The 26,756-nt window shown below is 38.3% G+C and overlaps 1 protein-coding gene and 1 pseudogene across 6 annotated transcripts in view; one reads left to right on the top strand and one right to left on the bottom strand.

Annotated features, from left to right (window-relative positions):
• The window catches only part of PHLDB2 (pleckstrin homology like domain family B member 2), a 131,842-nt gene that overhangs the window by 59,883 nt on the left and 45,203 nt on the right, over window positions 1–26,756 (bottom strand). For all 6 annotated transcript variants that reach the window (XM_007493652.3, XM_007493651.3, XM_001362412.5 and 3 more), the window contains exons 3-5: window positions 23,552–23,935; window positions 11,990–12,133; window positions 10,385–10,522 (exon numbers count right to left, since the gene is read on the bottom strand). In XM_007493652.3, the coding sequence (XP_007493714.2) occupies window positions 10,385–10,522; window positions 11,990–12,133; window positions 23,552–23,935 (666 nt within the window). The remainder of the gene's footprint in view (window positions 1–10,384; window positions 10,523–11,989; window positions 12,134–23,551; window positions 23,936–26,756) is intronic.
• Window positions 8,447–10,173, top strand: LOC103096982 (phosphoglycerate mutase 1-like; annotated as a pseudogene).

Below are 26,756 nucleotides of genomic sequence, written 5' to 3'. Positions count from 1 at the left end.
CTAAAGTTCTTAAATATTTCAAGTTGTTTGTCTTGTACTTTCTATGGTATAAAGTGTTCTGGTTCTGCTTATTCCACTCTCAATCAGTCCTTATAAGTCTTCTCAGGTTTCTCTGTAACTATCCCTTTCAATGGTACACATTCTTATACTATTATTGATTCAGCCATTTCCCAATTGATGGGCATCCCTGGAACTCTATGCACCACACCCCCTAGCTGTCCATTAGGGTAGTATTACTACCCTAGAGTTAATCCCTGATCCAACTCTTGCCCAAGAGATAGACCTTACCTCTTCACGTTCTCATTTCCCCAGGCATCCCAGCTTCCTTACCACTATTCTTCATTCTTCACTTTCTCTTTACCTCCTCCACAAGCAGATATTTTATGGACTCAGTCTTTTCTTATAGTTCTGATTAACATCCTCTGGCCCTAAGGTTGCAACAGATTATTTGGTGCAGGCTGCCATATTAAAGGGCAGCTAAATGGCTCAGTGGATAGGTTGCTGGGCTTGAAGTCAAGAAAACCTGAGTTCAAATCTGGTCTCAGATACTTAATAGCTGTATGACCTAGGTAAATCACTTAACCACTGTTTGTCTTAATCTTCTGAAGATAGAAATGGTAAATCATTCCAGTATCTTTGCCAAGATACTGAAGCTATGAAGAATTATTCACAACTGAACAATGAAAAAAACACAGGCTAAAAAGGCATTTGTGGGTAGAGAAATAAGAACTAGGAAGACCTGTGTCCAGAATTTAGCCCGAATGCATTTAAAAAAAAAATCTTTTCCTTTCACCTTAAAATCAATACTGTTTATTGGCTCCAAGGCAGAAGAGCAGTAAGGGCTAGGGAATGAGAGTTAGATGACTTGCCCAGGGTCACACAGCTAGAAAGTGCCTGGGGTCACATTTGAGCCTAGGACCTCTCATCTCCAGGCCTAACTCTAGATACACTGAGCCACCCAGCTGCCCCCAACCCCAGTACATATTGACTGTGAACTTTGGAGTAAGTCACATAACCTCTGAGTATTCTAGGACAATGCTCTCAAGTTCAAATAGAAATGGGGCCACTATTCATTATAATCTCTGGGGCCCATATGCTGACTTAGTTTTAAAAAATAAGATTATCTATGTGAGATTTTTATTTATTTTGCCAACTAATTCCTATGTACATTTTAATTTGACTTGGTAGCATTAGAAAATGCTGCCTGCTGAAAATAGTCCCACTTTGGCTCCAGGAAACTTGCTAAGTCCATCCATTGTAGAGAAGTTCCTGACTTTCAATGATAGAGGGAGTTTCATCATCGGGGAGTTTCCAGTACCAGTGATATCACAGGTGTGACTTCTTGTCTAGTCTCCTATGATTGTTTTCTTATAGCTCTCATAGTTTCTACGGGCTAATTATATCTCAGCCTTTCCTCATATACTGAATTACTGGGTATTACTTTGTGCTTTGATTTGCAAAAATGATCAGAGTGTAACTATCTGCTGGGAATTATTTTTTACTCAGAAAATAAAGCAATTAGATTGCTCCAACATGGATAGAAAGAAAGGGTACTGACGTGTTTCCCTTTGGCTAACACTCATTTTGCTTTTGTGGATGCCCCTCAGTGTCACCAAAAAGATAGGGGGAAAAAGACAGATTGGACATCATCTTACCTCTTGGCAAATATAAGAACTTTTGGACCTCTAATTAAATAATTCCAGGGTAAAGACAGTATGTGGTGGAATTTCATTTTTTTTAACAGAAACATTTAAGTTCTGCCACATTTTGAATATGTGGGTGGCTCCACTTTATCCTAGTTTGATGGTTTTTAGGCTCCTTGACAGTTTTTACAAGGGAAGATTGGGGTACTGGTAGAGTACCACAACTTTAAAATTCAGGGTCTATTGGTGAAATTTTGCAAAGAAGCCATCAGAACTCCCTTTACAATGGACTCTCAGGGACCTTGCTCCTTTCCTGAATATTCAGACCTCGAAGTTCTAAGCATCAATCTATAACTTAAATTTGCAATTTATTATTCATCTTTATTACCAATTAATAATCAAGTATGGGGGCGGTTAGGTAGCTCATTTGGATTTTGATAAGATAAAAAAATCTTATCTTCCATCTTAGAATCAGATATAGAGACAGGAAGTCCTGTGTTGACATCTGGCCTCGGACACTTCCTAATGGTGTGACCCTGGGCAAGTCACTTAATCATCATTGCCCAGTCCTTACTTGCTCTTCTGCCTTGGAACCGATATTCAGTATTGATTCTAAATTTGAAGAGAAGAATTTAAAAAATTATAATCAATTACTATGCATATTTAGTCCCAGGCAAATTCTCTCCTTCTGTGGTTAGGGTTTAACTTAAGGTCCTGTTTATTTTAGTTTCAAATCCCTTGGCATTACTGGGATCTTCCAAATAAGGAGTTCTCTTTGAAGTTAAAGAAAGCCTCACCAGAGTGACTGGGCATCTTCGGAATACTGACTATGTCATGGCAAATACTTTAGATTCAAAGGAATTAACACCATGCAGAAGAATCCTGGGACAAGTTGAAAATTTTCCTTCGACCCTCCATAGTAAGGAAGAGTCAGATATTTTGGCAAGGTGGGGATAAAATTTAAGCCACCAGTTCAAGGTGAAGCAAATTGGACTTGAGTTTTCAGAAAGAGCCTTAGATGAAGTTTCTCTCAATAAGATTCTACTTTGTTAGAGTAAAAGAACATTAAAAAAAAAAACCCTCATCTTCTGTCTTAGAATCACTACGGTGTATTGGTTCCAAGGAAGAAGAGCAGTAATGGCTAGGTGATGGAGTTAAGTGACTTGCCCAGGGTCACAGAGCTAGAAAGTGTCTGAGACCAGATTGGAACCCAGGACCTCCCATCTCTGGCCTGACTATCAGTCCCCCTAGCTGTCCCCAGAGGAAAGGAACATTTCATTTTGGTTGCACAAAAACTGACTATGAAGACAAGAATAAGGTTTTTGCACAATTAATAAAATACCAGAGCTTGTATACATAGACCTTGAGAATGGGGGGGAGCCTTCTATAACATATCCTCAGTTTGACTCACTGACTTATTAGAGGACATACAATGAAAACCAAAGGGAAGAACATTTACTAGAAAACATAACTTTAGAATAAAATTCCCTTATTTATAGATTCAGTCTGAATATCTACTCTTCTGCTCAAAAAACTTCTGAATTTCTATATTGCCTCTGGGATAAAAATACAAAATTTGGTATTTAAAGGCCTTCACCATTTGGCTTCACTTCATCTTTTCCAGGCTTATTAAACATCATTTATAATCACCAGTTTATAAAGTACTTTAAGGTTTGCAAAGTACTTCATATGCTATCCTATTTGATCCTTGAAAAAATTCTGTAAGATAGGTATCTCCATTTAAACAGGGAGGAAACTGAGGCTGAGAGAGGTTAAATGACTTGCCCAAATTAATAAGTGTCTGAGCCAAGATTCCAATTCAGATCTTCTTGACTCTCCCTCTCTCACTTTCCATCGCCATCACTTTCCTCACTGGGCTCCCTAGTTTCCTGCCTATTATTCCTCCTTGCTGTTCTTCCTACAGGACATTCCATCTTCGATTTCCACACCTTGGCATAGGCCATCCTCTGTTCCTGGAATACTCTCCTTCCCCATCTTCACTTCTTGGAACCCCTAGCTTTCTTCATGGCTCAGCTTGCATATTAAAAGCAACTTTTCCTCTTACCCCCAGAAAGTAAGGTTCCCTTTATTTCACAATCACTTTTAATTTATTTTGTATATATTCTCATATTTCTCTGTGCACATGTATTTTTTTCCCCAAGGCAGTCCCTGAAAAGACTATCCTGTATCTCTCCCTGTATTGGGCAGCACTTGGCACAGAACCTGGCACCTAGCAGGCATATATTAAATGCTAATTTCATTGATTTGAATATTACTGAGATAGGTAGGAACTTAAATGCGCGTGAACTAGCTTTCCCTTTGCCCAAATGGCTTTTATCCACAGTACACCAAAGCGTCACAGCAATGACAGAGGGATGCATATGCATCTATGTGCCATTTCTCTGGATTCCACAGTTGGTGATCAAGAAAAAGAATGATGAGGATAGCTAGTACTCATACATAGTGACTTAAGGCTTGCAGAACACTTTACTTAGGTTATCTTATTTGATCTTCACAATGAACCTAGCAACAACTATTATTTCCATTTTACAGAAGGGGAAACTGAGGCAAGGAAATTAAATTACTTTCCCAGGGTCACAGAGCTAGTGTCTGAGGCAAGATTTGAACTAATATTTTCTTGACTCTAACTCCAGCATTTTTACCTGCTGCTCCATCTTGCAACCTGTTATTTGTTCTTGTGCAAGCAACTAAGCTCAGGTTCATTGCCTTAGTGAGGTATATATGGAAGGAAATAGCTAAGAAGGACTAAGAACAAAAATGGGCAGATATCAAGTCGTCAAACTGAAGGATGCAATGGGCTCGTCAGACACTGACTAGTTGTGTGATCCTGGGAAAGTCATTTAACCCCATTTGCCTCAGTTTCTTTATCTGCAAAATAGTGTGGAAAAGGAAACAGCAAACCATTCCAGTATCTTTGTCAAGAAAATCCCCCAATGCTGACTTTAAATGATCACTCTATTGCAAATATTAATAATATAAAAATGGGTTTTGAACAATGATAAACATATAACCCAGTGGAATTGCTTGTCAGCTCAGGGAGGGAGGAGGGAAGGGGGAAAGGAAAGAACACGAATCATGTAACCATGGGAAAATATTCTAAATAAATAAATTAATTAATTTTTAAAAAAGAAAAAAAAAGAAAATCCCTCAAATGGGGACCATAACTGAAACAACCACAAAGGCCTCTGTTAACTCTTGATTATGTGTTCAAGGAAAGAAAAAAAAGAATGGCTAGCAAAAAAACAACAGATAATCAGAAATCCTCTTTTGACTTGGGATTTATAACAGAGCTATTTCATCACAGTGGTAAACACCTTTCGTGAGCTTGGGTTATGTGAGTTGTTAACATCCTTTTTTTTATGAGGAAATCCTTTTAGATGGCATTTTACTTTGCAGAATAATTTGCTTTTGTTGCCCATAAACAATAAGCCCAGTAGGATTTTGTACTCTTTCTAATGTTCAGTTCATTGTGATTATATAGAGTAGGTCTACTGTGGAATATTTATTGAAGAAGCCTGCCTTTCACTCTTCTATAACTTCATCAAAAGATGCCCCCAATGCATGTTGGGTATATTTTACTCTTGGAATCACCATGCATCAATGGCACATGACTTTGTAAAATCTGGGGTCAGCATAAAGAAAGTCTTTTCAGTATTTGAGTTCAACTAATTTGAGAGTCTTTAAAGCGTTTGGTAAGCCTAAGTACCACAAATTACACAGATGAGAGCAACAGGTAGTACAATGGTATCAAATCTATATTGGGGGAAGGGGGTTAAATGGATATAGAACTAGGCTTGAATCAAGGAGGCCTTGAGTTCAAATCCAATTTCAGATACTTCCCAGCTATGTGACTTTGGGCAAGTCACTTAACTCCAATTGTCTGGTCCTTACCACTCTTCTGCTTGGAAACCTGAGAATTATACATCTTACCTAGTTCAGAAAACTGAAAACATTTGCCCTAAACTCCTTTTTCTGCCTTTATCTTCATCCAAACACATCTTGACCGTATCTCTCACTCTCTTCTCTCCCCTCCTTAGTTTCTGATAATGAGATGGACTTTTCCCTTGCCAATACCAAAATCTCTAATGGTACACTTTCCATCTTCACTAGCTGACTGTCCTCTAAACTTCAAGTCCTCCCTAGCTATTGGACTCCTTCCTTACTACCTTCAAATGTGTCCATGCTTCCTTATCTTTAAAATATCTTTATTAGACCTCATCATCCTTTCAAATTACAATCATATATTTATCTTTCTTTTCTTGGGCAAATTCCTAAAAAACAAAACAAAAAAACAAACCATACAGACTCATGGCCTAATTCTCCTCCTTTGAAATCTAGCTTCCCACTTCATCATTCAACTGTAGAATCTCTCTCCAAAGTATCCAGCAAATTCTTAACTCTATCAATGGCCAAATCTGAATGTCTTCTCCTGATCCTTCTCTAGTTTTCTCTCTCCTTCAACTTTTTGGTGAGCTTGTTTTAAGGGAATCTATTGTAAAACCTTTTTAAGACTTACCATGTATTTCCAGTTTTGAAAGTAGTTTTAAGTTCTTGTTATCAAGCAGAATAGCATAGAAATGTGCATGCCAGCAAACAAAAGACCCCAAATTTTTCAGCTAATTTCTGTCATGAGAATCATGCATTTATTAGAAATCACTCTAAGTAACCCAGACTCCAGAAGACTTCCTAATTTCTTGAATTAAAAAAACAAAACAAAACTTGTACCTTCCATCTTAGAATCAATACTGCGTATTGGTTCCAAGGCAGAAGAGGGGTTAAGTGACTTGGCCAGGGTCATATAGCTAGGAAGTGTCTGAGGACATATTTGAACCCAGGACTTCCTGTCTATAGGCTTGGCTCTCAATCCACTGAGCTGCCCAGCTGCCCTTTCTTCTTTGTTTGTTTTTTTAAGATAAAAAAAGCTTAAGCTGATTGATTTAAATTTCTGTTTATTCTCATCCTCCAAAACTCTTGTGTTTTGGTTTTTTTTTGGTTTGTTTTGTGTGTGTGTGTTTGTGTGTGCAAGTATTATTTTTACAGCATTTTAAAACTTCTCAGGAAAGATGTGGAAAGTTCTATAATCATTACTGGCTTCTCCAAGATGCAATACTTTCTATGACCACACTTTTCCTGGTCAGAATGATGTTTTTAAATATCCAGGTGTTATGAACTGATAATTTTTGTTCAGTCATTTCCAGTTGTAGCTGACTTTTTGTGACCTCATTTAAAATTTCTTGGCAGAGATACGGGAGGGTTTGCCATTTCCTTCTCCAATTCATTCTACAGATGAGGAAACTGAGACAAACAGGGTTAAGTGACTGGCCTGGGGTCATACAACTAGTAATTGTCCCAAATCAGATTTGAACTCAAGAAGATGTCTTTCTGATTTCAATCTGGGCCCTCCATCCATTCATTGCACCACCTAGCTATGCTCTGAACATCATGAAAATAGCTGCAGTTAATTTAGTTCTAGCCAACAGTCTCGGCACTTTTAGCATAATAGGACTTCCTCTACTTCCAGATTGCTCCTTTCTCTACCCTCTCTTCATCACATTCATTTTTCTTAGCATATGATTAATAAAAGCCTTTGAACTTTCTCCCCCCTCACTAACAACACAATGCTTGGCACATAGTAGAAATTAATAAATTTATTTGCTGATTTGAGTGACTGACAGGGAAATAGACTGTCTCATTCTCAAGCATGTCAGTATCCTAACAGTCGCAAATGCTAACCTTGTTCTTCCTAAATTTCTAGAAGAGCATCAGCTTCTAGCCTAAAGGTACTGGTGAAACCATCAACCCAATTCTACAAAATTTTAAGGAATCACATAGCTGTTTCTAGTTAATGAGTCAGTGAGCATTTAAGTAAAAGCTTATCATGTGCCAGGCATCCTGGTAAGTGCTGGAGATACAAAGAAAGGCAAAACAAAAGCAGGTTTTGCTTGTTGAAGTTGAGGTCATTCTTTAATTTTCTCTTCTCCAATCAAATATTAGTACTTATAACATCCCTTAAGTACTGAGGTGTATATGGGGGTGAGGTGTGAAAGAGATTGAAGTTTGCTTTCCTTCTCTGCCTCATTTTCCCCTTTTAATGGCTATAAAGACAAATAGGACAGAGTAGAATAAATAAAGGGCCTGGATAATCTACAATCCCTGGATCATTACCAGGTAGTGGGGGGTTGGGTAGGGCTCCCTCCAGTGTGGGACCTCCTCTGCTTGTGAACAATCTTTTCCAGGGAAATCTCCAACCAATGTTTCAAGAATACCTCTCACCTACAGCCATGTCACTTATTGGATTTTTACATTGCCCATTTCATAACATTGAGAGAAGGTACACAGGGATAACTTAGCTGTGTCTGCCAAGATCAGTACTTGTGATTGACACTACTATGCTAAAACAAGCATCTATCTTTTCAAAAATCTATAAAATGAGATCCACGATTGTACTTTAATTCCTAATTGGCAAAATTCCAACAATAGAGAATCATACCAAACAATATCTCTACTATTTGGATTCCAAAGAAATAAAAGGGTTAATCATTCTAAAGGAATAAGAGTACTGCTAGGAGCACTAATTAGAAAAGCATCTGGGTCTTTGACCTTGGATAGATGGGTAACTCACTCAAGTTATAGAACCAATCTCTCCCATATTATCTCTTTGCTCTATGATATTGTCATTCTAAGAATGTGGCCAATAATACCAAAATAATGGCAGTCAAGAAGTAACGCATTCACCCATCCCCGCCATCTTCTGTACTCTCTGCACCCAACTTCTGCCCGCCATGGCCGCCTACAAGCTCGTACTACACAGAGAGAGCACCTGGAACCTGGAGAACCACTTCTTCACTAGCTGACTGTCCCCTTAATGGTGTCTAACCTTCAAGTCCTCCTTAGCTATTGGACTCCTTCCTTACTATCTTCAAATGTGTCCATGTTTACTTATCTTTAAAATATCTTTATTAATCCTCATCATCCTTTCAAATTACAATAAAATATTTCTCTTTCTTTTCTCAGGCAAATTCCTAAAAAAACAAACCATACAGACTCATGGCCCAATTCTCCTCATCTTCTATCCTTTGAAATCTAGCTTCCCATAGACTCTCTGTGCTTCACCTCTGTCCAGAAGAGAGCAATTCATACTCTTTGGATAGTCCTAGATGCCATTGACCAAATGTGGTTGCCTGTCGTGAGGACCTGGTGCCTCAATGAGCGGCATTATGGAGGTCTGATGGACCTCGACAAAGCAGAGACGGCTGCTAAGCACGAAGAGGCCCAGGTCAAGATCTGGTGACGATCCTACCATATCCCACCCCCTCCGATGGAGGCCAACCACCCCTTCTACAGCAACATCAACAAGGACCGGCGCTATGCAGGTCTTACCGAGGATCAGTTGCCCTCCTTTGAGAGCCTGAAAGACACCATTGCCCAGGCTCTACCCTTCTGGAATGAGGAAATCGTCCCCCAGATCAAGGAAGGAAAGCATGTTCTGATTGCAGTCCATGGCAATAGCCTTGGAGGGATTGTCAAACATCTTGAGGGTCTGTCTGAAGAAGCAATAGTAGAGCTGAACCTGCCCACTGGCATTCCTATCGTGTATGAGTTGGACAAGAATCTGAAACTCATCAAGTCCATGCAGTTCCTTGGGGATGAAGAGATTGTGTGCAAAGCCATGGAGGCTGTGGCAGCCCAAGGCAAGGCCAAGAAATGAAGAGCAGGCTACCAGCACATGCCCGCAGTAGCCAGAACTTCCCTTTTCACTGTCCCCACCACATCTCTCCCCTGCCTGCTCTGTACACTGACCATCGCCTTAAGGATCAACATATAGCTGCAGGTGGGGGACTGATGGCTCCTTCTCGCATTTCCTTACTATTTCAGACCCATTTCTTTCTCTCCTGTGGATCCTCCCCTCAACCACATTAGTCAAAATACCTGCTGGGTGCTTTGGCACACTAAGGACCTGGTCTGGGGTTAGGGATGGGGACATGGTAAGAAGTGACCAATGTGGGGGATTGAAAGAAGCAGTTGTTCCAGTTATTCCTGTGAGCCAGTCCTGCCAGTAGGGCAGCCCTCTCAGGGGCTGTTGCAGTAAGCTGTCATTTAACAAATAATGAAAATCTAAATATTGATCATTTTTCCTCCCTAACCCAAGAAAAACGGATCTGGGAGGTTGAGATTATGTACTAATGTTTACTTGTTGTATTTACTTCCACAAGAGACCAGAAGAGACTGGTTGTTTTTAGTGTTTTGTTTTTTTTTAATTAAACTGTCCCACATGGTAATCATCAGAGAACTCAAGCTGCACCAGAGTGCAGAGGAGTTCTTGATTTCAAACGGTGGATGAGTACATCCCACTGTGCATTTTATAGCCCCATCTCTGTTTGGTGGCAGTGAAAAGCCCCCAAGTCTTGTCAAAATGTGTCTCCCATTGCCTTCCAGTCACACAGACCTACCACCAGGGTCCTCATCAATTTTAGCATAAGTACTAACCCTGCCCACCCCCATTCCACCCCCCCCCATTTTTTTTTGTTATTCATTATAATAAAGGAGTGATGTGCAATAAAAAAAAAAGAAGTAATGCATTCATTTTCAATAGTTTAGTGATTGGGAAATTCTTCAAAATGTCATTTACTAAAATACAATACAGATATTTCCATAAGAAAAAAAATGCATTTGATCAGTATAGAATCATTTAAAGTTCCCATGGTGTGTTCTGTTTTTACCTTGGTCTTTTCACCAACAATGTTCTTTTCAAGCTCTGCTATCTTCCTATTTAGATGGTCCAATATTTCCTTTTCTTTCATGAGTTCGGTGGATTCTGCTTTCTGTTCACCATCCAGAAGGGCACATTCCATATCCACCTGACAACACAAAATACTTCCCAGGTTTATACTTCCAAAGCATAAGATCATTGGCCTAAAGGTGGCAAGGACTTCAGAGGCCATCTAGTTCAACCCCCTTATTTTACAGATGAGAAAACTGAGGTCTAGGCAGGCGATCACTTGTCCAAAGTCAAAGGTAAGCATTAGATAGGAACCCAGGTACTCAAATGCAGAATCAGTGCTTCTTCATCTGACCACTACAGGGCCATTTACATCACCAGATCACTTGGAGAATCATGCCTGAGATAGTTTACTCTCTCAGCTGTATGGTGAGCTCTGTGGAAGGCTTGAGATCTTAACAGTTTTATAAAAGAGGCTATTTTTCCTCTTCCTTTATTTCTTACTTCATGCCTCTTCTACCCACTCCTTGGAATAATGGGTCTCAAACAAATCATTATACTCTTAAAAATCACTGAGGACCCCAGAGAGCTCATATGTGTTATATCTATCAATATTTATTATATTAGAAATTCAAAATGGCAAAAATTCTAAAATACTTAATTCATTAAAAAATAAATCTATTACATGTCCATATGAATGATGTATTTTTTTAAAAAAAACTTTGTTTTATAAAAGAAAAAATAGTGAGAAGAATGATTTGACATATTTGTGCAAATCTCTAAATATCTGACTTAACAGAAGACAGCGGATTTACACATCTGCTTCTACATTCAATCTCTTCTGATAGAGTGTTTTGGTTGAAGTATATCAAGAAAATTCAGCTTCACAGCTATATAATTGTTAAAAAGAAAGAGTATTTTAATTGAAAAAAATAATTTAGGATTATTATGAAAATAAATATTTTGACCTTATGGACCCCACCTGAAATAGCCACAGAGATGCCCAGTGGTCCACTGGCTCCACTTTGCAAACAACTATGTTAGAGGACACACATAAGATATCATATCAAGTTCTTGCATTTAGGCTGAGCACCAGCTAATTTGGGAGCAGCTGCATATGTCTTGACTTCACTAAAGTCAGAAGTGAAAACTGCGCACAGCCTGAAGTGAAAGCGAAGGAATCCAAGCAATGATACGTGTAGGAAAGTTTTTAGGGCTTGCCAGCCAAGACGATAGGAGTAAAAGATGAGTGAGCAGCTTCCCTACTCCCTTTGAGGTACTAGCCACCATTTAGGACCAAAACTCAAAGAAAATGGGTATTTCAGGTAATAGGCTCTGTAGGGTAAATCACACACTGTACAAAAAGTCAGTTAATGTGTTTCATAAAGGTACTAAGAAAATCCAAACAACTTTGATGTCTTTGCCTCAGTTTGCTCACTACCATCCATCGGTATTCTTGTTATGCACATAGTGCAGGCTTAGGAAATGTGTCCTGATGAAATAATAACCAGAAAGTGTTAACCATCAACCCCCCCCCCAAAAAAAAAAAAAGAGAGAGAGAGAGAAAGTAGTTACAAGGAGAGAAATGATTTGATTTGCTTTCTACCTCTCTAGAGGATTCATCCATCTGATCATTGAGGTCTTTAATCTTTTGTTCAAGTTCCTCCAGGTTGTTTAGTATTACCATTCGGGACTCCTCCATGTGAGCCAACTCCTGACTCCTCTGCTCTTCATTTCCACTTTCGGGTGTCTGTAATGAATTCACACGGAGAGAACAATTTAAAATTCATTGCCAAGCTGTTGTTCAGTCTTTTCAGTCATGTCCAATTCTTCATGATCCCAGCCCAGCCTTCCACATAGCTGACCATATAGCTGAGACAGTAAGCTATCTCGGTCAAGAGTCTCCTACTGATTTGGTGATGCAAATGCCCCTGCAGTGGTCAAATGAAGAAGCACTGACTCTAGGGTTAAGATTTTCTTGGCAAAGACAGCAGAATGGTTTGCTGTTTCCTTCTCCAGCCCATTTTATAAATGAGGTTCACTGGGCAAACAAAATTAAGTGACTTATCCAGGATCACATTGGTAGCATGCAACTGAGTCAAATTTGAACTCAGGTCTTCCTGACTCCTGGCCTGGAACTCTATCCACTGTGCCCAACTAATAAAAGCATTGGATGCCAAAAATTTATTTGTAAAATAGTATAAAAATGGAGATACATTTCTTTATAATGTTATCACTGGTGGCCAAGTTCCAAGTTAGCCAGCCAAAGGCTATTTTGAGACATAGAATGTTAAGATTGGATCTTAGAGTTGCCTGGGCTAACCTTTTTAGACCTCACCATTTTGCAAATGAGGAAACTGAGGCTCAGGAGTGTTGAGTGACAACTAGTTGAAAAGCTAAGTTAAGGAGTAGATACGTGGCTCAGTAGATATAAAGCAAAGCCTAGAGGTGAGAGGTCCTGATTTCTCAATTCTCATTCTAAAGCTCTTTAAATCTCCAAGAAATCCCTTCTAGCTTCCTACAAGAAGCTTCTTCGAAGCATCCTGCTTGTTTTTAGTGCTCTACTAGCTAGAGTCATAATAATAATAGCAGAAGAGGGGAGGAGGAAGAGGAGGTGAAGTAAGGAGAAATGTAAAACTACAAAAGATTTTACAGGTGTTAATTCATTTGTCCTCATAAATAACGTATTCCCTTTTACCATTCTGAAGGTAAACTAAAAGAGTCAGCCTCAGAATTCTTAATAATGAAAGTCATGAATAACTTAAAAAAGAAAAGATGGCCATGCCCATTAAAAAAGAATTCTTATACATTGCAAAGTGAATTAATGAATTGTTTTCATTAGCTCATATTTTGAATGAAACCTACAAATTCATTTGCTTAAGGAACTCTCAATAAAGAACTGTTTTTGATCAATCCAGACCTGTGCTAGCTAAAAGCCTCAGAGACTTGCCTGGGGGCACTGAGAGGTTGAGGGACTTGCCTAGAATTAGAGATAATAGGAAGAAGAGGTGGGATTTGAACTCAGCTCTTCTTGAATCAGAGGCCAGTTTTCTATCTACTTTGCCATATTGCTTCTATTGGAATCTTTGTTATTCTAGAATTGGAGTATTTATAATTCTATTAATTGAGCACTCAGTATTTTCACCATCTGGTATAAATCAATTAATAAACACTTATTAAGCATCTATTATGTGCCAAGCACTGTGCTGTAAACACTTTTGTTAAAGAGGCAAAAGACAGTCTGAGCGCTCAAGGAGATTCCAATCTAATTAGGGCAGACATGCAAGCAAATATATACAGACCAAGCTATAGATAGGATAAATAGGAAATAATTAACAAAGGGAGGGCACTGATATTAAGAAAGGTTGGAGAGGGCTTCCGGCAGAAGGCAGGACTTTCCTTAGAATTTAAAGGAAATCAGGGCAATCAGTAGGTAGAGGGAGGAAGGATAGTATTCTAGGAATGGGAGACAGCCAGAGAAAGTGCCTAGAACTGGAGAGATAGAATGTCTTGTTCATAAAACAGCCAAGAGACCCGTAGACCAGTGTCACTTTTTGGAAGGATACACGTCTAAGAGCAAGTTCTAAGAAGAATGGAATGGGGTGGGGGGGTGGGGGGCAGGTTATGAAGGACTTTGAATCCAAACAAAGCATTTTGTATTTGCCTCTGGAGGTAACAGTCAATGGAGGTCAGTGTGTATGTATGTGGAGCATGCTTGAACCGATTATTTAGGAAAATCACTTTCTTGCTCCTCCCAATTTTCTTGTTTTTTAGGTACCTTATGGAATAAATAGGGACTTCTGGACTTGTGTGAGCTGACCTGGGAACCAAAGTAGTATATAAAATATTGTTTCTATGGGGAAATGGAGAGAAAGGAATGAGTGATCCAGGAAAATGTGTGCCCCTACAGCTACACCAGCTGCTTGCCACCCAGTAAGAAAGGAACACAGTGCTGCTAGGAGGAACATCCCTACCACAGCTGTGGAGTCCAACGGCCTCCCAACAAGAAAGGAACACAGTGGTTTGGCTTAGGAAATGCTTCTCCCTTTCTGAAACTCCATGGGGAGCCCATTCCTTTGCTAACATGACAGAGACCAGCTATTCATATAATGAACAACCCATTAGAATTTATTTTTTAAAAAGCATTTTCTTGGCATTTATGTATACATAGTATCGGCATTACTATCCCCATTTAAAAAATTAATTTTGAATTAATTTGAAAGAGATTAATTTTTGTTGAAATTTTAATTAATCTAGAATTAGTTGATTTTAAACTTTAGTTTTTAATTAATTTGAATTTAATTGATTTTTTTTCCTTGAAGGTAGGTGAACTCCTTTCTAGTGAGAAACTTCCTCTACCAACCTGGCACTTCAAGTCTTAAGAGAACTGCCTAGGGAACTTAAAGTTTAAGTGACTTGCTCAGGGTCATATAGTCAGTATCTTGTCAGATACGGCATTTGAACCTAGACTTACCTGACTGAGAACAAGCCTACATCTATTATTCCAAATGGCCTCTCTATTCCTCTTTACAGACATATTGGAGGATTGACACAGGTATGCTTCAAGTAAGTCTAAAATAAATAGGATGTTCTCATTGGCAGTCAGTACAAGAGGTACTGGATGGATGGAATGCTACTAAGATTATAAATGAAAAAGTCGCAATCTAGGTATACTAAAAATTCTACAAGATGTGAAAATGGAAGCCCAGGGTGCTAAGATAACTTGTATAAGGCTTTCTTATTGATTGGTCATTTTCAGTCACATCTAATTCTTTGTGATCCCTTTTAGGGAATTTTTTTGGCAAAGTTATTAGACTGGTTTGCCATTTCCTTCTCTGGATCATTTTTACAGATGAAACAATTGAGGCTAACCCCTGTTAAGTGACTTATCCAGGGTCAAACAACCAGTAAATAAATCTGAGGCTAGATTTGAAATTAGGAAGATGAATCTTCTTGACTCCAGGACTGGTGCTTTATCACCTAGCTGCCCTTGACTAAGGCTACTTGGTTTAGAAACTGCTTGAATAAGGCTTCAAGCCAATATCTTCTGCTCTATATCCTCTGGCCCTGTGTTATACTTAGGTAAAATGTTCATCATCTAAGGAATTCCTAAATCATTATACTGCATATATATTTTTCTGTTTTCAGAAAATTCTTTTTTTATGCCAAAAATTCAGGTGCTATACTATGAAACATATTAATACATTAAATCACAGATAGAATCTATTAAGACAATAAGTTCCATAAAGTCAGGACTGTCTCTTATTTACATTTTATATTTCTTTCAACACTTAGGCTTAATGTAGTATGGCAAGTGGATACTGCTCTATAAGTGAACAAAGTAGGAAAGAGAAATATATATTCTCTGGTACCTAAACCATTGTTAAAAAATTAATTCTTAATTCAGAATATGCCCTAAAGGCTTTCTTTATAAAACTAGTGTCGTCAGCAAAATGGTTAACACTGTCACATGTACTTCCTACCCATCCTCAGGTTAGACCCATGTTGGTGAACCTATGGCATGTGTGCCAGAGAGGGCTGCTCCTCTCCCCCTCTCTACACTCACTGAGGATATTTCTCACTTCAACCGTCCCATTGCCCAACAGCCCTATAGGAGTGCTTCCTCCCTTCCTTGTCTGGGGTAAGGTAGAGGTGGGGGGGTATTCAGATGAAGAGCGAGGATTGCCATTTGGGCACTCAGTCTGTAAAAGGTTCTCCATCACTGGTTAGATTATTAGTCTTTTAGAATAGGAACTCCATGTATTTTAAAAATACAGTGCAGGTTCTATTATTTTGTTATAAATTCTGATGTGATATAGTCTTATGCTTCAAAGGTCCAAAGACCAAAAAAGGGCAGTCTTTCACAGTAAATAACTCTCAGAATGCAAAATGATTGCATTGTGAATGCAAATTTGTTCAATGCTATGAATGCCAAAAATTTGGCATGCAAGATACCGTACAATACACATTGAAAGAGAAGCTAACTGCATAATTATTTTTTTTGGCCTGATCAAGATAGCCAGCCTTTTAAAATGTCTTTTATTATGTTTCATTCAAATGATTTTTTTAAAAAAGTAGCTTCTGCTTCAGTTTCCCTAACAGTAAAGTGGGCATAATGATGTCATTTAATTCCCAGGGTTGTTGTGAAGATCAAAGAGATGATACTTGTGAAGTTCTTTTCAAACCTTAAAATACTATATAAATGATAGTTATTACTATTATTATTGAATTAAAAAAATCAGAATTTTAAAAATCCCACCACCCTGCTATCCAGTTGCTTCTTTTATTGCTCTCTGAAATTCATCCCCTTAACAATGAATGGCATTCTGAAATCACTGACAAGTAATCCTAGCAGGAAGGCCTCATTTAGTCCAGTATCCTGTTTGGTTAATGCTGACATTACATCTTAGATTTCAACTTCCAATGTGGATTAAAAATAGAATCTCTCACTTGTGGAAGTAAAATATTTCACAGGCTACAAACAAACCTATAATATGACTGATTCTGCAGGTAAGTCACTGAAGGGTTCAGTAGAGGGGTAGGAGGCAGGCAAAATGATTGATAGGGGTCTGAAAATAATATACAAGAGACTGATTATTAAAATGGTCAAACTTAATGGTGATCAAAAGGGTCAAGTGGATGAAAAGACAAAAGCTCTATGAGCCTGAACATTTCCCCCTAAAATAATGCTAAAGCAAAGCAAATTCAGGGGGAAATCTATTCATTGGAATAGCTCATGTAAAATGGCATGTGGTTAAAAGGGCAAAAATATGGAAACAAAAAATTACCTGCAAATGAGGATTATCAATTAACTTGTAAATCTAAGATTTTAAATAGCATCTTATATTAACCAGAAAAAAAAAAAACAGTTTGCACAATGGCAACAACAATCTAACTGGAAAGAATTATAAAAAATTGAAACTCAATGCTGTAGATTAGAATGATCAAGACCTGGCCCACAGAAGAAATATGAGAAAGCAGCCTCCACACTGCTTATTATTATTATTCTTATAGCTCTGGAAGAGGGAGAGAAATGAAGGAAGTATAAAAATTAAAGGCAATAAAAATTTATTTTTAAAAAGAATCTTTTCTAAATAGAAAAAAAGTCTTCAAAAGTGGTCATTAGCTCCATGTTCAAATCCTACTTATGGTATTTAATTACCTGTGTTGACCTTGGAACAGTCCTTTAGGGCTAAACTTCCTTACATATAAAATGAAAAAGTTGATCAAAATGTCCTTTCTAACTCTAAATCTTCAATCTATGATTTATAGTGTTTCAAAGGTTTTTGTTTTTTAGATGATTAGCTGTGTCCAACTCTTTGTGATCCCATTTGAGTTTTTTTTGGCAGAGATACTAGAGTAGCTTGCCATTTCCTTCTCCAATTCATTTTACAGATGAGGGAACTAAGGCCAATGGGGGTTACCTGCCCAGGATCATACAGCTAGTAAGTGTCTAATGGTTATTTGAACTGAGGTCCTTCCAACTTTAGAGCCAGCACTCCATCTACTGTGCCACCTAGCTGTCCTATTTTAGTTACAATGTGTTTTTCATACATTGCCTCATTAAGTTCTTCCTTTTATTTGAAGAACTGAAGGCAAGAAGGCATTTCTTTCTATCAGCAGAATAAAGAATAAAAGGAGCTTTAAATATGATTGAAATAAAGATGATATTTCCAAAGACAGTCAGTACAAGGGGATGTCCTGGATAGATGGAATGCCACCAATACACATAAATGTTTTAACAAATAGATCTGCCTTATCTCTATATTTCATAGTAGGTTCCATATTGGGAGTAACTTGATCTCTACAGAAAATGGCTAATTTTAGTTCTTTCCACATAATCCCCTTTTTAGAATTTTTTAAAAAGTTGTTTTAGGCAACAAATGGAGTCTTTCCATAAAAGACTGAAAACTTTCTCAAGGAGCTGAATCTCAGTTTCTACTTGCAGTTGGCTTATAAAGGCAGAGTCAAAAGGGCTCCATTCCTAAATAATCAAATTTCCAAGGTCATTTGTATCTTCAAAATTTTGGCTCACTTAAACACTCAAATTCTCTATGAAGTTAAATCAGCCTATGATATTTTTCCTCTCCATAAAGTCAAAAGTCAACTTTTAATGAACCATGTATTTTATCAAGCAAGTACTACATTATTTTAAAAGATACTTTAACAAGGAGCAAACTATTCCCAAGGCTAAGCAAGTCAATTCAGTCCAGTATTTGTTTTTCCCAAGAAAAGTCTACTACCCTCAGGTGACTTCTCTCTCAATTTATCAAGTAGGCTCACTTTGGTAAAAGCAACAAAGAAGAGAACTGTTTTCCGAATTGGTCAATTTCTGACCTGTTTCAGTGCCACCATGCTGAATGCTCTCTTTTTTACTTAAGTTTCCATTGTCCGGAAAGAAACACTTTGGGGCAAAGAGATATTGCTGTAAACTATAACCATGACATTCCAAATCAGCAAATTAAATCAATTAGGCACACCTACTTCAGCTGGTATTACCAGTGTTCTCATCTGAACTCTGTCCAAGAAGAAATTTATCTATAAAAAGATATTTCCCAGAGAGTACAGGAATGGCCATTTCACCAGATGATGCTGAATGTTTGCTATTTTCCCATATGGTTTAGAGGTACCTTCTCTCAAATTTCCTGACTCACTAGTGGGGGATGTGGGGGGGAAAAAGGGTCAGGATTCTCCAGACTCTCTTTCAGCTATTAACACTCAGTAGGCTCTCCTTAGACATTTAAAGATCCAATCCAGCTCCTGTGGTTCTTCTTATCTATTGGCCTCTAGCTCATTCACTCTCCTTTCTTTCTTAAAGAGTTCAATTTCTGACTCTTTTTCTCTTCATTCTACAACAGACTATTTTAACAAAAACTCACACAGACAAAAACTTCCAGGGAGATCAGAAGAAGCAATACAAGGACACTCTAGGTCTCTCTGAAGAATTTTGGTATCAGTTATGAGACATGGGAGGCACTGGCATAGGACCATTCAGCCTGGTGCCCATATCAAAGAAGATGCTCTGCAATATGAGCAAAGCAGAATTTCAAAAGCTCAAAAGAAACATGAGATCTGCACATTTACTGACATCTCCATCCCAAATGTTCATACAGCTATTTGTGCTTGTCCTGTGATAGAGTCTTCTAAGCTTGTATTAATTAGTCTGATCAGACACACTGTACTTTGACCCCAACATAGCAATGTAATTTTGGTCCTTTTTGAGTATGAAGGACAATAACCAAGCAATCAATTCTTGTTATTTTAGTCGAGGGTGTCAACATGGAATCTAAAAACCCCAAGCTTGTAGTCTAGTAAGATCTGATGAACCCCAAGTGACTCTTCTTGTCTCCAGAAGCCTCTCCCCCTGTCTCACACTCTGCTTGGTCCCACCTGATGGAGATTGTCTTTTACCTTAGGATCCATTATTCAGTCTGAAACTGCTAGCCTGAGATTTCCTTCAGGGTGGATTCTCACGTTAACAGGGAACAAGTATAAGCTTTGGGGTCTCCAACTTATGTTAGTCCTAAAACTTGAGGTTCATCAGATCTTACTAGGCTACAAATTTGGGGTTTCTAGATTCCATGTTGAAAAAGGTTTTGATAATTTTTGATATTCTCTGAAACACCCTGAAGTCCAAATTCCTTAATGCCTATTCCTACATTATACCTCAGATATACCTAGGAAGGTTATACTCTTGATCATGCAATAGTGTTCCTGTTAAAATCTTTGACATTCCTTTATCTAATCACAACCCACCATTCTATGTCTCTATAAGCCTTACCTTCTAAAATCTATCCATCCTTACATCTCCTAAATTTCATCATTGTTGTTCCTTAACTTTTCTTTCTTCCAAACTCAACTCTCTAATCTCTTGGTTTAAAGAGTCTCACCAACCATGCTTTGATAAATTCCAATCTTGGATTACTCTCATTGTTGTTACTCAATCCCCAAAAGAGTGGGAGAAAGTTATGAGACCATGTTGACTGGTTCTCCTTTTACATAATCCCTTAGTTACTATATCTTCCTCAAGTTTCTCCCCACTCCAATCCATTTCCTTTTTCTTCCAAAAGAATGTTCCCCAAGTTTAGGACCATCTCACTCCCCTACTCAATAAACTTCAACAAATGCCTATTGCCTATAGAATAAAATATAGCCTCCCATGTATCATGTAAACCTTCCCAACCTGGCTCCAAGCTACTTTTCCATAACATATATTACTTCCATTCAGGAACACTATTGTCCAATGAAACTGGGCTTCTTACTATTCTTCATTCATAACCCTCCATTTCCAGTTTCAATGCCTTTGTACTGGTTGTCCATTATGCTAGAAATATATATCCTCTTCAACCCTACCTTTTAGAAGTCCTAATTTCCTTCATGTTTTAGGTGAGGTGCCATCTTCTTCAGGCAGCCTTTCCTCTTCCCTGCTAGCCCTGCTATTAGTGCTTTTTCCCAAATTTTCTGGTATTTATTTTGTACACATACACATAAGTTCATATTGTTTTTTCTTAAGGGCAGGCACTTTTACATGAAAGTGACTGTCATCTAGCCAGTAAGTGCTTGTTGATTTATCATCAACAAAAATTGTTTTAAAGATTTTTTATAATTTCAAGATAATCTCATTAGAAGAGTTGTGTAATTGGATTCCCAAAGCACAGATCTGGAACATTTTCAATTCAGGAAGAACTGTGAAAAAATAAAATGTGAAATTCAAATGAAGAATTTCAGTGGAATTAGAAAGACTGAAAGTACCACACATCCTATGTGACATGTAATAAGAGAGTGATGTGAATTTAATATGAATTTATACCCCTCTTTCCTTGTGGAAAGGAAAGTTTTGAAAATCCATTTTGGTCCCAACCCCAGCCTTTGTTTGGGTACATACACATTCATACTATGGGAATACCCTAGAGCAGGGATGGTAAACCTATGGCATGGATGCCAAAGATGGCATGCAGAGCACTCTCTGTGGGCATGTGGCTGCCCTCTCAGCATCCAGAGTTCATTACTAGAAGGGCAGAGAGACTTGGGTAGAGCTGCTCCTTTCTCCCTCTCTACTGTGCTTGACAACCTTTTTTTCACATTGCCAGCTCCTCTGCCCAGCAGCACAATGGGAGCACATGGAGGTAAGGTGAGTGGCTCACAGGCAGCAGAGGGGAATAGAACTGCTAGGGCCACTCCCTTCCTCCTCCCTACACTTGCTGAGAACATTCCTTACTTTACCTGCCCCTCCACCCATCAGCCCAATGGGAGAGTTTTCTCCCTCCCCTGTTTGGGGTAAGTGTAAGGGTAGGGTGTACCCAACACTCAGTGAGGGTAGGAACACAGCACATAGTCTCTGGTGGGGCAATGGGCACAGCACTTGGTCTGGGGGGTGGGACCTAGCATCCAGTCTCTAAAAGGTTCATCACCACTGCTCTAGAGGTCTTATGGCTCCCTGGTGTCCTGGAACATGCTTGTCCCACACACTTGTCCCACGTGACCCCTGGTATCCAGAAGACTGGCCCAGACTGAGGTCAAGTCTGTCCAACCAAGAAGACCCAGAAGGAGTAATGCATGAGGGTTATAAGTTTAGGAACTGAGGAAGCAGCAAGGCTCTTGGTCTGGAGATCTGTCTGCTGAGGCAACTTGCCCCATGGTCTATTAGAAGTGAAAGGAGAAGCAAGATGAGCAGCAAATTCAAATTAGTTGCTTTCACTATAATTATAAATTAATATATAGTCTCTAGAGAATTTTAATTCTAACCTGTTTTTTATTCTCCTTGGAAATATAGCCTCCAGTGGATCTAATAATTGTGTTTTTATAGCTAATAATATACCCAGCCCTTATCTTTGGCCTGAGATTCAGCTCATATCTTCATATGTTTTCCACTAGATATTACATAGCTATCTCAAACAAACATGTTCAAAATAAATACTTATCTTTCTCCCTAAAACTATATCCTTCTCCTAACTTCCTTACTTTTAAGGACTGTTCTTTTCGGTCACCTAGGTTGAAACTTAGGAATTCACTTCAACTTTTATTCTTTCTTATGTTCTATAACTAATAATTTCTTGTCTTCATCAATTCCATTTGCACAACTGCCTACATCTGTCTTCTTCCTTCTTTGCACCAAGACCTTGAATCAGGCCCTCAGTGTTCCTCCCTTGGATATTGCAATTGCCTCAAAACTACTCTCCCTATCCCCAGGCTCTCCCCTCTATAACTATTCTCCATATAACTGTTCATTTGATATTCCTAAAACACGCATCTGACTATCACTCCTGTGCACAAGAAGCTTCAGTGTTTGCCCATTGCTCCAAAGATACGATTCAAACTCCTCTGTTTGGCATTTACAATAATTCCCAATCTGCTTTCAACCTATCCATCTTTCCAAACTGATTATATATTGGTTGGTTCCCTTTGTGCACATCATTATTCTCCATACACAGTATTCCGTTTCCAGTTTCTGCATTTCTGCATATAGCTTGTCCATGCATGGAATAATCTCCTTTCTTATCTCCATAGCTTGGAGCCTCTAACTTAGCTCACGTGTCACTTCCTACAAGAAACCTTTGTGTCTCTCAGCTGTTAGTACTATCTTCTCAACCTGCCACTATTGCTTTGTACTTAATTTGTATTTATTTTGAATTTACTTATCTGTGTACATGTTGTTTCCCCCAGTAGAATGTAAGCTCTTTTATAATTCAGGGACTGTTTTGTCTTTGTCTTTCTATCTCCAGCGCCTTATCTTTGTATCACAGTGCCTGATACTGAGTAGGTGCCGGTTCAATTGAAATGTGTCCCAAGTCCCTTTCTCAGGTTGAATGTAAATCATTTCTACAGTTGTAATTTTTTGGGCAATGGTGCCCATTTAAGAAATGTCCAGTGGAATTGCTTGTCAGTTCTGGGTGGGGAGATGGAAGAGGGGAGGGAGAGAATATGAATCATGGAAAAATATTCTTTAAAAAATAAAATAAGAATTATATTAAAAAAGAAATGCTACATATAAAAAATGCTCAAAAATAGATGTCAGAAATTTCCATCAGACTTTCAACTTCACTTAAGAAATACCTAGCATGCTAATGTTAAGTCAGTCAGAACACAAAAGAACTTAAAATTCAAAAGAATCTAAGTTAATGCATGTAAACCTAAAGCAGTATGTGATTTTTTACTTTCATAGCATTACCTTTGGAACGATACTTAGATAGGCAGACTCATTGGACGCCTTCAGTAAGAGAGAGGAAGATAATGGGGGAGTCTTGGCATGGTCACTGAAGGATTCATCATTTCTGAAACTCCTCGTGGAAGGTAAGCTGGCAGCATTCTGACTGAAGCAACTGAATCCTGACAACTCTGAATCAGTAATGGAGGCCTTCCGGTGGCACCTGTATCTTGTTTCTGGAGGTAACAGTGCCTCTTCAAACACAGACTCCTCATCAGAAAGCTGCAACTTCTCAAGCTCCTTGTTGATCTTCTGCACATCGGCAACAGTGGTCATAGCACCTGAGCTACTGTCAGGCTTAGTATATTCTGCACAAAGACTAAGGATCGTCTCCAGGCGCTGTCTCTCCTACCACAGAAAGAGAATGAAAGAGAAGATCAGTGACTCTTTCAGGGACAAAACAATTTTCACATGAGACTAATCCCACAATCAGAGATGCTCAGTGCTTCCATGATTACTCTTCAGTGACTACATTTATCAATCAAAGAGTAAAAGAATCAGTAAATAAAATAGATGGGTAAATGATAAGCAAGACAGATAGGTGCTAATAACCAGTATATAGGGATGGAGGAGATGATAGACAAGATGATAGACTGGATAGACATATTAATAGATCATGGAGATATAGATGGTAGAAATATAGAGAGATAAGAGAGATAAAAGGTCAAATGGATGATAGATTATAGATGACAGGGACAGATAGATGATAGAGGTAGAGATTATAGGGATAGATAGATGATAGATAAGAGATAAAAGGTCAGATAGATAATAGAGGTAGATATAAAAATGATAAAGATAGATGATACAAACAGACAGACCGACAGATAGATAGATGGATAGATAGGTAGACAGATAGATAGATAGATAGACAGAATGACAGATAGATAGATAGACAGACAGAATGACAGATAGATGGATAGACAGACAGAATGACAGATAGATAGATAGATGGATAGATAGATAGATAGATAGATAGATAGATAGATAGATAGATAGATAGGTAGGTAGGTAGGTAGGTAGATAGATAGATGGATGATGTTTGGATAGACAGACAGATAGATGATAATTATAGACACATAGATTACACTGCACCTTTCTCTTCACACTTCAGTTCTGACATTAATACTCTTTTGTATTAATCACACTGCAATGCCCAATACAAAGTAATTCAATGGATATTCTCTTGATTGATCAGTATATTTTAATTATTTTTGGTTTCTCTTCTCTTTCCTTCATTCTCTACTTCTCTCACGACTAGCTCCAGAAACACCTGGTTCTTTCAGGAAGGCAGTTTCATAACACTTAGGCTTAAAGCTATCTTTCTGAATTGCTACAGAAATAGTCATGTAACTTGTCACCAATGAAAGTAGACTCCAGAGAAACTGTCAGTTCTAAAGTTGGGTTCTAAAGAACTTTTCAAATGCTTAAAAATCTTCAGGCTTTTCAAAGATACTTTGTGCCTTGAATTAAAGGTTATTTCATCATTAATACCACATGGTGAACTAATACAAATTAAAGCAACTTTGGTGTTCTAAACATTGGATGGCAATTCATACAATATCCACACTTGCCAAAATGGAGAAAACAGAGTAATACAATGGACTAGAAATCATTGTTAATGTTGATTGAGCAATCGATTTGTAGAGAAATCAGTGGACATAGAGGTAATCTTCATTCACTTTTCTTATATTTTATGCATTGTCTGGGCTCCCTGGGCAAAATTATCATTTTATTTTAAGAAAACCATAGTGCACATTTGTGACAAATGGAGGATATTATATTTCTTAAGAAACACTTATTATAAGCTTAGAAAGAAATGGTTTAGGAAAAAAAATCACCTTGAAAGCTTCACCCCATGCATTAATTCCAAATTTGGCCAGATTTCCCCATTAGCATAGTTGGAAATCAGTAGCTTTCTCCAGGAAAACCAAACCAAACCAAACTCTTTGGAGGTTTGCCTATCAATAATAACACAGGAACCAAACCACAAATGAAGTCATCACTGCTGCTCAGTTTTCAAATATCAACTGGCAACTAATTCAAAGATTAACACAATATAAATAGTTAAGTTGGTAGCAAATAGCAAAGTGAGTGTCCCACCCTTACCCTTGCCCCAATTAAATCAGTTAGATGCAATAATAGCACATGCAAATAAATCAAGGGATGTTGAACTTTCTACCTCTCTTCTATAAGACAAAATACAATACTGGATCAAAAAGAACATTCAGACAAATTGCTGTGATTGCCCACCTCCCTTTTACTCTTTTACTCCCTGAATTTCTTCAATACTCCGACTCTCTTCATAGTCTGTTCCTATGACAAGGGTCCTTAAAAGAAATGATCTTGTTTCTAAAGTTCTCTACCCAATCCATGCAGCAACACCACCGCTTATGTACCTCTGCAGCTGCTGTCACAGCTCCAGCTAATGCCAAGCCCGACCCACCTCAGCTTTATAGGGGAGGAGGAGGGAGGAGGTTAGCAGGATGTCAATAAACTGTCATGTCAAAGTTGTTCCAACCATCTAGGAAAAACTAGGTGGGGATACATATAATATGTGGATAACCCAGGTGGGAATGAGTACATGGGAGATTGCAGTCTAGAATTTTTCAACAATATTTCTTTTCTCTAATTCAAATTAATTGGATCAAAGTGGACTTGGAATCTGGAAGATCTTGGTTCAAATTCTGCTTCTGACCCTTATGAAATGTATAATCATTTATGAGTTACATATTGAGCAAGTTGACCCTAGGTATCCTTCACTGTAAAACAGGAATAATAATACCTGTAGTAAAATACCTACCGTGAAGCATTATTATAGGGCTCAGATAAGGTGAGGAAAGCATTTAGCAACTTATAAAGTATTACATAAATATCAATGATGAATAACTACTGTTACTCTTCAGAAGAGCCCTTTACATCACATTTTAAGGCTCATGGCAAGTAGAAATGGGCATTAGAGAGTTTGGACCACCTGGAAACCACCCATTTTTATCTAAAGATAATCTTGATAAATGCATAAGGAACTTCTGCACAACGCAGGATACATATTTCCTCCTACATCTCCTTCCTAAAATAGTTTCTGTTGAAGCCAGTGCTATTGCTTAAGTCACTAGGGAATAAGTGATCTCAGTGTTAAGAGGAATGCTATTTCAGCCTGTGAAACAAACGG

Source organism: Monodelphis domestica, chromosome 4 (genome assembly GCF_027887165.1).
Source record: "Monodelphis domestica isolate mMonDom1 chromosome 4, mMonDom1.pri, whole genome shotgun sequence".
Taxonomy (NCBI): domain Eukaryota; kingdom Metazoa; phylum Chordata; class Mammalia; order Didelphimorphia; family Didelphidae; genus Monodelphis; species Monodelphis domestica.
Note: the sequence above shows the minus strand (reverse complement) of the source record. Positions and strands in the feature narration are given on the sequence as shown.